Source organism: Muscardinus avellanarius (assembly GCF_963383645.1).
Source record: "Muscardinus avellanarius genome assembly, chromosome: 15".
NCBI classification, from domain to species: Eukaryota; Metazoa; Chordata; class Mammalia; order Rodentia; family Gliridae; genus Muscardinus; species Muscardinus avellanarius.
In genome coordinates this window covers 62,478,245-62,491,476 of record NC_137801.1, presented here as the reverse complement: position 1 = coordinate 62,491,476, position 13,232 = coordinate 62,478,245, and the positions used below count along the sequence as shown (strand labels likewise).

The window sequence follows — 13,232 nt, the reverse complement described above, 5'->3', positions numbered from 1 at the left end:
GGAGGTAGAAGGGCTTCCAGCAACCCTAGTACCACCAAAAAAAAAAAAAAAAAAAAAAGTATAACCATTTTCTCCCGTATAACTTAGTACATAATTGCTAATTTTCCTAAATTTCCAGAAGTTCTATGTAATTACTTTCACATACATTCCAAGCAGAAGTTTAATTTACCAACGCCAACATTGATTTATTAAATAAAGTAGAAGTCCATACTTTATAAGTCACCATTAAATTTCTCATAGAGAAATAAAAAACATTTCCTATCATAGATAGTTATCAACAATCTATGAGTTTTCATACTAATATTTCATTGAAAAAATTAAAGAGGAGCTGAGTACACAGATGATGCCCGTGCTTTGGCCATTCTTCGAACCAATGCTTCTTGTCTTTTTCTCTTAATTTCTTCAGGAGAATATTTTCTATTTTTCTCTTCTTCGTCTAAAAATTAAACAAAACATATATGTATTAATTTTATAACCTAACGATATTTTGAATAAGTGCTTTTAATTTTGCTTATTACCCTGATTTGCCACATTGATTTGTCTATTCTATCAAACCGAGCTACTAAATATAGCATTCCAAATATATGCATAGAAATATAATGCTGTAGGGTCAAAAGAAAATCAAGTACTGATAGGTTTGTCCCTATTTGATGCATTCTTTTCAGGGTGAAAAAAATCAATTTAGTTAAAAATTGTTTACTTTGACTACTCACCAAATAATTCTTATGGATGGTATCTAATTTATATGATCTATACATGTATATGTCTTAAAAATAAACATACAAACCGGAATCTTAAATGTTATATGAACTTTAATAAATTAAGTGGTAAAAATATAATTTGGTAATATCAATACCTCAAGTAATATATAGTACTATAACATAAATTATATTAATATATATGAATTATTTTTGTGTGTGGTTCAAAGATTAAACTCAAGGGCATTCTACTACTGAGTTTAATCTCCAGCCCCCCTTTTTTTTTTTATTTAGAAATAGGTCTCAAACCTGCAATCCTCTTGTCTCAGTTTCTCAAGTACTGGGGTTATAGGAATGTACCCTGCACCTGACCCATAACTACTTTTTTTTCTAAATAGGCCTGCAAGGTTTTTATTTCAGCTATTCAGAAAAAAATTTTTTTTGAATGATAGTATGAAAAATTCCTCATGTCAAACTAGCTACTCGTGACTTACTGTTAGAGATAATTTTATTGGAAAATGAATTTCATAGAAACTTTAAAATGTTTTTTATTAACTTAGCTGAAGCTTTGTATTAGGAACTATTTTATTTAAATGGTATTTAATATTTAACACTATAACCCGAATACATATTTAAGTGAACTTCTATTGATAAAACTATATGCTATAAAATGTATGTTTCTGAGAGGATGAGAAAAATTTATTCATTGATTCCTAGAAAGATAAAGAAATTTGTTACATGAGTTTTTATCTTGGTAATAAGGGGAAAATGTTCCAAAATATACCTTCCTTTCTTGGTACAATCAGAAATGGGAAAAAATATTCAAAGAAAAAAATATGCACACCCCCAGATGATCCTGATATCTTTTATTTCATAGCTTGTTATTAGGCTAAAGCTATTTTACCTTTCAGAAATATACTAAAAAATACAATTAGCTTTACTAAGTATCTAATTTTTAGACTCAAAGTCAAGAAACACAAAGCTCAGAATACATACACATAGAGTTTATATTCAATTTACTGTGAGAATGGAAGAAAGATAGGTTAATAATCCACAATGGCAAGAAATAGTATAGCTTCCTGAAGTAGTCTTATAACTGGCCTGAAAATATCATGGAAAATAACTTCAAATGATATAGTCATGCCATGAAAAATCTGACTGAGGGAGAGCCATATTCTTCCCATCAACACTTCCTTTAACTCAATCGGCTCTCCTTACGTTTGATTTTAAAGCATGGTGGTGGTGGTGGGGTGATGTCAAGAAATTTTGTTTTTCTAAAGGGCCCAGAAACAAAATATGTTAACCTATGAGAACCACAGCTCTTTACTATAACTGGGTTTTGCTTCAAAGATTTCCTAGAGAGCAGCTTGCTACACATGAAAGTCAAAGAGAAGCAGAATAGCAAACACTGCCAAGGTTAATATTAAGATTCTAATTTTTTTCCCCCCACTACTGGGGATAAAACCCAGGACATTCTACCTCCAAGCTACAACCCCAGCCCCGTTTTTTATTCTTTCTTCTCAAACAGGGTCAAAGTTGCAGAGGGCCTCACTAAGCTGAGGCTGGCTGCAAACTTGCAATCCTTGGCTAAGATTCTATATTTGAAAGTAAAAATTTTGTACAGGAAACTAAAAGGCAGATTAACCAGCCATAAAAAATGCACACAGAATGACAGGAGTTTTAGGACAATTCAAATACATCTGAGATTATTTTTAGTAGAATTATAACTATATATAAATAAATTAATGTTAGTTATATGTCACTTTCATATAAATTTAAATATTTAAAGTTAGAGATTAATAACAATCCTTAAAGCTTTGAAGCACCTAGTTTGGAATATAATATTAAGAATTATTCATTACCAGTGTTGACAAGTATATTAGTTGGTGTAACTTTCTTTGAAGGGAAATTGGCAGTATTCACCAAAATTCTAAATATTTTCTTATACAAGCATGCAGAAATTTAAGTAGTATATTCACTACAGTATTGTTTGCAATAGCATAAAATCTGTCACCCATGTAAACTTCCATCAATACAGTTATTATGACATATCCATATTAGTATCATTTATCCATGAAAAGAACTGAAGCAAATCTGTAGGTACTAATAGGAAAAGGTAAACGATAATACATTAAGTAAAGGCAAAAGCAAGCTGCAAAATAGTGGGCATAGAGTGCATAATTCTGTTTGTTTAAATGTGTTCATATGTATGCACACAGACACACCTTGTTTCTTTTTCTCTTCTGGTGGCACTGGAGATGGAACTCAGGACCTTACACATGCTAGGCAAGTACTTCACCACTGAGCAACACCTTTAGCCCCAATGCCTTTTTCTATCCACAGAAAATGCTCCATGATGAATATCAAACTGTGGTTAGTGTCCTCTGATAAAATGGTTGTGGGAAACAAAAAATTGAGGATTTAACATGTTACTTCAAGTTACTCTATACTGTGACCTTTCTTTTTAAACTAGCATATTACTGTTGTAAGCTAAGAAGGGGCGCACCTTGAAAATCTGTAGCAGTAATGCTTTGCTAGCATTACTAACAAATGATGTGATGTTAAAAGAAAGACTCACTATATTAGGATCAACATTATGAGTCCCGAAGTTGGCGTCATGAGAGAGGGAGTGATTAAGAAAGTTTGTAATTACAAGCCAGCATAATAAATAAAGCACCCTAAGTTAGCATATCAGAGAAAGTGAATCTTAATCATTCTGGGTATGAGAATCACATTTTATTCAGACATAAGGCAAAGACAGCATAAACAAAAAGGGTGTGGGAGGTCAAATGTTGGGAAGTGTTCTCGTCAAGGGCCATTGTCTAAGTTCCTGGAACTAGGGAAGAATCTACAATGTTTAAAAAATTGAAAGATAGTTGGTATAGCTAAAGCTTAGCTGGATGGGCAGGTTGAGAAAGGATAATTCAGGGCCTTATAGATTACAGTGTAAAGTTTGGATTTTATTTGAAATGTGTTGGGTAGCCACTTACAAATTGTCTTATACATATAGGAATGCCATGTTTGCCTGTATCATTTTATAAGACTAGTCTGCTATTTGGAGACTAGAAATGAAAAGCGACATATCAAAGAACCGTAGCCATTCAATCAAGAAATCTGTACTTGGATAGAGTGGTAGTGGTAGAAAGTGAGAAAAATAGAGAGTCTGGACAAATAATTTTTTTTTTTTTTTTTGCAGGTCTGGGTGGGGATGGAACCCAGGGGGATTTGACCTCCAAGCTGCACCCCCTGCCCTATTTTTTATTCTTTATTTTGAAACTGGGTCTCACTGAGTTGCAGAGGGCCTCACTAAGTAGCTGAGGCTGTCCGCGAACCGCGATCCTCCAGGTCTCAGCCTCCCGAATGCTGGGATTACAAGCGTGTGCCACCATGCCCAGCTCTGGACATATACTTTTTAAGGTACAATCAATGGAACTTATTGACAGAACAGAGAGTTGGGGAAGAAGGAAATCAAAGAATCAAAATGACAGGTTGCCATCAAACAAATCACCATCACAATTCTAATAATCAGTAACTAGCAGTGAGCTTTAAACATCAGATTTTAGCAAAGATGATTAAGAAGCCCCCAAATTTCAAATATTGTCTCTCAGTTTTACTAAAATAATAAAGCATTAAAAGACATTTAGTAAATATACCTAATAATTCTAATATTTGAATACATACATCTGAAGGTATGATTTTCTAAGAATTCATGAATTGTTCAAAAAATAAAATACCTACTATATACCAGTTACTAAATGCTGGGAAGGGATCCAATATAATCTTTAAAAAAATAAATCACCTATAGTTTATATACTTCAGCATAATTATTTATAAGAATCACTTTAAGAATTCTAGTGAAACACCGTACTTTACATTATCTTATCCTCGAACAATAATTTTACTACTTTTTAAGCTAATACTTTTCAAAGAGAATTATTTCATACATACCTTTTGAAGAATGTTTCAAGGACTCAGAAATGTTCACTGAAGATTGTTGTTGATCCCCCTTCCCATGTAATGAGTTGACAGTTTTCTTTTTCTCTAAGCTTTGTGTGATTTTGGTAGCAGACAGACTTCGTGCTATATAATTTTGATTACACTGAGAAAGAATCTGAGAATTTTTCACTTTTGCAAATGTATACTTTGAAAATGTAACTGCTTTGTTGAGGTCACTGTGAACTCCATCTGTTATGGTCCTAAAGGACAGTTGCTGAGTACTCAAGTTGTTATTATTAGTAGTAATTACTGTGCTCATATGATTTGTACTCACATTCAAACTTGAACTTCTTGTAAGAACTGATTTGGTACTATTCATCACTATTGGAACATCAGTGTTACTCAAAGATACATGCTGACTGTTGATCTGACAATTTGAGTTCTTAGAGTACACAGTGAAATTTGTTGCAGCACACAAAAAACGTGGAAAATTCCCACACGTTTCCCTTTTCTCTGTTTTCATTGATTGATTTATTTGTGTGTTATTTGTCAAGGAAGATGTTTGTAATGAAAGGTTGCCCAGATTCAAATGCTTTGATTGCACCAAATGACTTCCTTGTTTAGATGTAGTAGACATGTTTTTGGCTCCATGTTTGGAACTATTATTGATCTCAAGTATACTTTCTGATGTCTTGTTGTCCTTTATAATGTCTTGTTGCTGAGTTAGTCTTTCAATATCATCACATGCTTGATACAACAAATCATCATCTACATCATCTGCTTCCCAGGTAGTATCTAACGAATGACATCCTTTAAAAATTTCATTGGCAAATGATGGATCATTCCAGTCATCAACAAAAGAACTTAATTCCGATGCACTTGTCTGATTTGGGTTACTAACAGTGGTTTCATTTTTCAAGGTTGCAGAACCAAAAGACTCAATATTAACAGATGCTTTGAAAGACTGATTGAAACTGGGTTTATTTTTTTGTTCACTAGAATATTTTGTGTCTAAAGCAGACTTTTCAGGCCCAGTTACATTAGAAGTCAACTTGATATGAATATTTTCTTTTACTTTTGTCACAGCAGATGCAACTGCACAATCCTGAGTTCTGTCTTGAATGACAATTTTATTGAAACATTTTTCAAATTTCATTTCATTTCCAGTGAATGATAATTTGACTGATTTATCATTTGGACTTGGTGAACGTCTACATTCTCCAGCATCCATTAGTTTTCTGTTACATATTTTTAAAGGAAGATTTTGTATTTTTGAATCTTTCAATCTGGCATCTAGAGTTGTATTTGTTTTTGGTGTACTTTCATCATTTTTACTAATAAAGGTACAAATTCCCTTATGATCAGTAGCTGGGACAGTTTTAGAAGGGACCAGTTCAAGCATTTCAACATTTTGAATAACAGAAGGTTCATTACATAGTAGGCTTTCCCAATCATCCTCAAAACTGCTGGAATTAAATGCATCAATGTGCTTACTAGAAGCTTCTGTTTCCTTAGTACAGGGAGTCACACATGATTTTGTCATTATGGGAGTACCTACTTGAGAAGAAAGTGATACAGAGATTTTATTTGGCAGTTTTTCAGCAAGCAGAGTATCATTAGTAATGATTTTCTCCTCTTTCAAAGCACTTTTCTTTCCAAAGGTTGTATTACAATTGTTCAAAAGAGTATCTGACAGATCTTGGCTTAACCGTCCACTACATTTCTGAGTAGAACCATCAAAAATGGCATTAAAAGCTGCTTCAGCATTTGGGTCAAATGGTTTCTGACTGCTATTTTGATCATTTACTACAGATATGCTGGTGTTTCCTTTCATTGGCTTCTTTATTATAACATTATCTACTGTTGGAACTATATCACGCAATGCTTGCATCTGTTCATAATCTTTACAATTACTTAAAGTCTCTGTTTCTGAAATTGTCCGAATAAAATCATGATTCCTCTTGTTTTGTTCTTGAATCACATCTAGCTCTTCCATATTTTTATCAAATTGTTTAGCCAATTTCATGAGTTCTTTTTCTCGATTTTGTGTTTTTAACCTATTGAACATCAAAAATTATAACCAAGAAATTATTTGAGTCATTATAATATTGTAATTTAAGATATTTTCAACTAAATTTGTTAAACTACAAGTTTTTACTCCAAAAGTTTACATTTCAAACCTAAAGAGGTGTGTGTGTGTGTGTGTTATTGGGGATTGAATCCAGGGGCATTCTACTTCCAAGCTACAACCCCAGCCCTATTTTTTATTTTAAAATAGGGTCTCACTAGGTTGATGAGAGTCTCACCTACCCACTGAGACTTTCCTTAAATCTAGGATCTTCCTGTCTTAGCCTCCCAAGTTCTAGAATTATAGGCAGGCACCACCATGCTTGAATAAAACTAAAAAGTTTTTATTAACTATTTTGACATATTTGCAAAAACAAAACATTATTATTACAAATATTACTTGAATCTTAGAAAAGTTTAAAAGTCTAAACTCACTTTGTGCAGCTCATTTTTACTCTTGATTTTTCTTTTGCTACACTAGGAGTACAAGGAATAGCAGACGCACCAATCCACATGCCCAGCATAGAGTTTGCTATTGGTTTCTCATCCTTTGGAAGAGGAAAGAAAAAAAGAGATGTGAGATGCATGCACATTCCCACATGTGTACACACACACATAAACACAGAAGCAAATAAGGAAGAAAGTAAAAATTACTTTGAGTTATTTTCTTAGAGCAATAAAATCTGGTGAGGTGATAGTTACTTAACAAACTAAAAGACAAGCAGAGGCTAGAATGGCAATAACAGGTTGTAGAAGTCATCAATTTATGTTTTTCAGAGTGAAAATATTAAAAATTAGGAATTTGTGATTTTAAAAATAGATTTTGAAAACTAAATTATTCTTCAAATTTAATATATGCATGTGTAAAGACATGTTTTTATCAAAAGAAACTGACTGCTTTGGTTGTCATAAGATACTCATTTAAAACTTTATTAGAAATAAGCAACCTATGGTAGTATCTAAGAACTGAAAATACAGACATATACAGATTCTATCCCTTAGCTCATCAAATTTTCCAAATACTGTTATTATTTCTATCTAGAGGTGGACAATCTATGTTAACCTAAATTGAGAACACTTAAGTAAAGAGAACACTTAACACCAAAACTGAGAACAGTTAAGCTAGAGAATGAGCTTTTTGTAGCAATAACAAAACCAATAAATCAAATTGATTAACCAGTTTTTATTCTACTTTTGTAGTAAATAAAATGAATTATCACACAAGGTAAAAAAAAATTATAGCTATATTATATTGTTCTTAAAGGCAGACTCTTCTTATGATAGCTCAGTATGGTGAACATAAAGAAAATGCCATTTTACACATATGTACAAATAAACTTAAAGTACCCCTATGACCTGGTACTTTAAAATCCTTAATGAATCAACACTATTTTCTTTTTTGTTTTTGTTTTGCAGTAGGGGGGATGGAACCCGGGGACATTTTACCTCTGAGCTACACCCCCAGCCCTTATTTTTATTCTTTATTTTGAAACAGGGTCACTGAGTTGCAAAGGGCCTCACTAAGTAGCTGAGGCTGGCTTCGAACCCGTGTGATCCTCCTGTCTCAGCCTCCCAAGTGCAAGGATTACAAGCGTGCGCCACTACACCTGGCTTTAAATTCATTCAATTTTTAGAGAATTAACATGTTATGACTACTTTATGTGCACAACTTTGTATATCAAAACTTTCTGTATTTTGTATACTAGTTAAACTTATATTTTAAACTTATCATTAACAATTAAATATATTTACTAATTCAGGTACTCTAGGTACTCTATTTATTACTTCAGTTCATCCTAAAAAGCATAGTGTGCAAAGTTGTATAAATAACAGAGAAGGTATGCACTACCTTCAAACAAACAACACTGTAAAGGTAAGGCTGCAGAAAGCAAAATTAGCATTTAATTAGAATTTAAGTGTGTATTTAAAAAAGAAATCTCTGAAAACAGTAGAAAAGGACTCAATAACTCGCCTAAAAATAAGCATAAATATTTGTCATTTTGAAACATGACAAGCTTTTGAAGAGACAATGATCTGACAAAGATTTACATGCTTCAAAAACGGTCATCTGCAGCTGAGCATGGTGGCTCACACTTGTAATCCCAGCATTTGGGAGGCTGAGACAGGATGATCGTGCAGATTCGAAGCCAGCCGCGCTGGCATAAGAGACCCTGTTTCAAAATACAAAATAGGTCTGGGAGTATAACCCAGAGGTAGAAGGGCTTTCAGGAACCCCAGTACCACCACCAAAAAAAAAAAAAAAAAAAACACAGAAAACTCTAAAGAAACTAAAACAAAATACAAGTGTAGCTGGGTGTGGTGGTGCACGCTTGTAATCCCCGTGTTTGGGAGGATGAGACAGAAGGGTCATGCAGGTTAAAGGCCGGCCTCAGCTGGCTTAAGAGACCCTGTCTCCAAATAAATTATAAAATAAGTCTGGGAGTGTAGCCCAGAGGTAGAAGGCCCCTGGGTTCCATTCCCAATACCACCAAAAACAAACAAGTGTAGGAAAGCTTATACAGTCCGTATCTGTGGCAAATTCACCCAACCACTGACTGAATATACTCAGAAAAAAATGCAGCTGTACAGAACAGCTATAGACTCTCTGTTACTATTCCCTAAACAAATGAGTGTAACAGTTACATTTATTATATTAGGTATAAGTAATTTAGAGATGATTTAAGGTATATGGGAGGGGTTGGGAATTTAGCTCAGTGGGAGAGTACTTGCCTAACCTGTGAAGCCCTAGGAGGGGAGGGGAAGAGAGGAAAGGAAAAGAAACAAAGTAAAGTAGGATTTGCATAAGACACAATGCAATATTATACCATTCAGAAAAGAGGTTAAGTATCCAAAGATTTTGATATCTGTGAGGGTCCTACAATCAATCCAATGCTCTGGATACCAATTACAAATTTTATATTATGTTCCTTTTTTCAAAACATGCAATTCAGAAATAGAAAGGTAAAAGTAATCTTTGCTTCCTATTTCTTGAAAATAGAATCATGATAAAACATTATTTTCATATAAATGAACTACACATCACTTGATGCACATTTTCCAATATTTATTTATTTATTTATTTATTTATTTATTTATTTATTTATTTATTTGTGATACTGGGGTTCCTGGAAGCCCTTCTACCTCCGGGCTACACTTCCAAACCATATATATACCATATATATTATTATATATATTATTATATATATATTATTATATATATATAATATATATTATTTTTTTTTGGGGGGGGTGGCACTGGGGATGGAACCCAGACACCTCCGGGCTACACTCCCAGACCCATTTTATATTTTTTATTTGGAAACAGGGTCTCACTAAGTTGCTGAGAGCCTCACTAAGTAGCTGAGGCTGACTTCGAATCTGTGCAATCCTCCTGTCTCAGCCTCCCAAGCGCGGGGATTACAAGCGTGCGCCACCACACCGGGCTCCTATTTTATATTTTTGAAACAGGGTCACTTACGCCAGTGCGGCTGGCTTCGAACCTGCGCGATCCTCCTATCTCAGCCTCTCAAGCACAGAGATCACAAGCCTGTGCCACCACGCCCGGCTTCCCACTGTTTTAAAAGTAATCTATAAACTGGGTGTGGTGGCACATGCTTGTAATCCCCGCACTTGGGAGGCAGAGATAGGAAATAGCACATGTTCGAAGCCAGCCGCACTGGCGTAAGAGACCCTGTTTCCAAATAAAAATATAAAAGGGTTTCCAGGAACCCCAGTACCACCAAAAAGAAAAAAAAAAAAGTAATCTAAAAGAGTGTGGTATTTACCTGAGGAGCAATACGATTAACAATATCTGAAATCTCATCACTATCTGTGGTGTTAATCTTTTTCTTTCTTCTTTTACCTAAAAAACACATTTCTATAAGTTTTAAGCAAAACTTTTAATTAAAATAGCTGTTATTTTCCAGAAATATTTTTAATTAGCGTAGCTTAGATGACTATGCACTGATATCACATACATCATGTAAGATTCTCAAAAACAATCTGCTGTATAAAGTTCTTGATGTCATCTGACTGAAAGTTTATAATTAAATCTTAATCACTTATCAAATATTTATCTGCATTAAAATGTTAATAATAAATTACCTAACTGTTTTGTCATTGGAGAATTTTGATCCCAAAAGATATCATTCTGTCCATCTGGATCATTTGGAGAACTGAAGGTACATGATAATAAATCCATTTTCAGCACTCTTCTTGGTGTTTCATACCTCTCTATATAAAATAGGATTAAAATAAGTCACATGTTAAAAGCATCATTTCATAATGTCACAAAGTCAAAGAGCTGTGACTACTGTTTATAGCCCAATATAAAATATTCTCTTAGTGACAATTTCTTAAGCACAACTTATTTCCTTTGGCATGAATATTCACATTAAGACATTATAAGTTTAATATTGTAAAGGGGAAATATTTTTAGACATTTTGGTAGATACATGAAGGTACGATAGCATATGACCTAGTCATTCCATTATTCTTTGGACTGGGAGAATTTGTAGAACCACCTGTAATTACAAATACTTTAAAAAAATTAAATGTCTCCCAACAGAAACTCCACGAACAATCTTAGTCTCCTTTCATCAACTCTATCCAACCTACACGAATTATTACAAAAGAGATCCATATTTTGCAAAGTTTTCCCTACCACCACTTCAACGTTAATAGTTTGTGTATGTTCATTCCTGAGTTGCTTTATGGGAGTAAATGAAAGCCAAGTGATGTAACAACAAAAGCTTTAATAACATGTTCCAGAAAAAGGCCTTTTATACGAGTTTTATTCTCACTATAGTTTCTAAAAAGCTTGTAAAAGGAACCACCAAACACTGATCAGAAAGAAAGGGGCCCTTGATTTCCTACTCTGGGGGATGTTACACCCAGCAACTTCCGGTTTCTTCAGCCTGTTGATGGGACATCACCAAGGCACTGCTAAGCTATAGATTTTCACCTGGCCCCTTCTCTACAGCAAGCCAGGACAAAAGAAATAAAAATAAATAAAAAAAGAAGTTTGAGGGGAATAACTGCCCCGGGAAAACGCGGGGGTGGGGGGGGACAGGACAGGCAGCTCTTTCTTTTGATTCCTGCACTGCAGACGGGCTGAGCAGCCTGGGAGCTGGCAGCCCTCGGGCCCGCAGGTACACCGCTCCACCTGCGGCCCCGGCGGGGCAGCTCGGACTCGGCGACGCGGGCCGCGGAGCTGCCTCTGGACTCGCAGGGCCGAGGCCCGGCCCAGCTCACGCCGCCGCCCGCGCCCGGGCTCCCTGCTCGCGGGCTCGGGCTGCAGCGCCGCCCACGTGGCTCTCACCCTCGGGGTTACTGTCACCGCACCAAGCGGCTGCTGGACGCTGCTCCGGCGGGCACAGCGACCGCAGCGGCCGCTCTCGGGCCCCGCGGGGCCCCCAGCCGCCGGCCGAGCTCTGCCGCCTCTTCCCCGGCTCCACCGCCGCCGCGGCTTCCTCCACCGCCGCCGCCTTGCGCGGCGCGTCCTTCGGGGCAGGGCTGTCCCCATATTTCCTTCGCCGACTCATCCCTACGACCCACCCCCTCCACCTGGCGCTTCTTTCACATTTTTGCAACAGAAGGACTAAAACCGCGGCACCATCAACCGGACTCCGCGCCAACGGCCGCCGCCATTTTGGGTGCTGGGGCGCGCGCAGGAGGCAGCCGCTGATTGGCTGCGTGAGCGCGAGGGGCGGGGCTTTCAGGGGTCGGGCTGCGCGCGCATCCTCAGCCGGGCTCTGAGCCTCTTGGATGGGGTCTAGTCGCAGATGCTTTGAAATGGGAAGAACTTGTAGGAGTGGGATTTAGCCTAAATAGATGAAGTAGATTGAATGCACTAGAAGCTATCTATTTTACAAGTGAAGCTACATATTGCTCAGATGCGAATTACTGTAGCTTTCAGGATTTGGTAAAAAAAAAAAGGAAATAAGAAATAGGGATTAGGAAGAAAGAGAACTAATTTTTTTGTATATGACGTATTATGTACACAAAAGAGAAAAATTTATTAAAAATTTAACAGGGTTGCTGTATACAAGTCAATAATCAAAGTTATTTATTTTAATAGATAAGTAAAAACTGAGTTTTTAAAGAAACGTGGCTTATGATGGCATATTAGACAACAGATAACTAGGAAAAACTTTAAAGGTTGTCGCCTCTACAGAGAGAACTATAAAACGTTTTTTAAAGGAATTGAAGACTGAAATAAAGGGTTATACTATGTTCATGAGTTGTGAGATTCACTGTAGTCAGTTCTTCCCAAATTGACCTCTAGGTTCAATGCAGATGTATTCAGAACCCAAGTAGGGCGTGTATGTGTAATAAGTTTATTCTAAAATTTATATGCAAGTGCAAAGTGACAAAAATATCCAAGAAAATCTTTTCCCTTTTGAAGAGTAATGAAGATAACCAAATAACTGGATATCTACCAGATATCAAGATTAGGTAACAGTTATATTAGTTAAGACAGTTCTATAATTGTGATAGAAGAGAGATGAAAGAAAGAGACTAGATCATTCC

The 13,232-nt window shown here is 35.8% G+C and overlaps 1 protein-coding gene across 1 annotated transcript; it reads right to left on the bottom strand.

Annotated features, from left to right (window-relative positions):
• Nucleotides 1-317: 317 nt before the first annotated feature.
• ETAA1 (ETAA1 activator of ATR kinase) lies at nt 318-12,244 on the bottom strand (the record flags this gene model as incomplete). Its single annotated transcript, XM_080711379.1, has 6 exons — nt 318-436; nt 4,647-6,691; nt 7,137-7,249; nt 10,487-10,563; nt 10,806-10,934; nt 12,022-12,244. 6 exons carry the CDS (start codon nt 12,242-12,244, stop codon nt 318-320), a joined length of 2,706 nt encoding a protein of 901 aa, XP_080567505.1.
• Between the last annotated feature and the right edge of the window lie 988 nt (nt 12,245-13,232).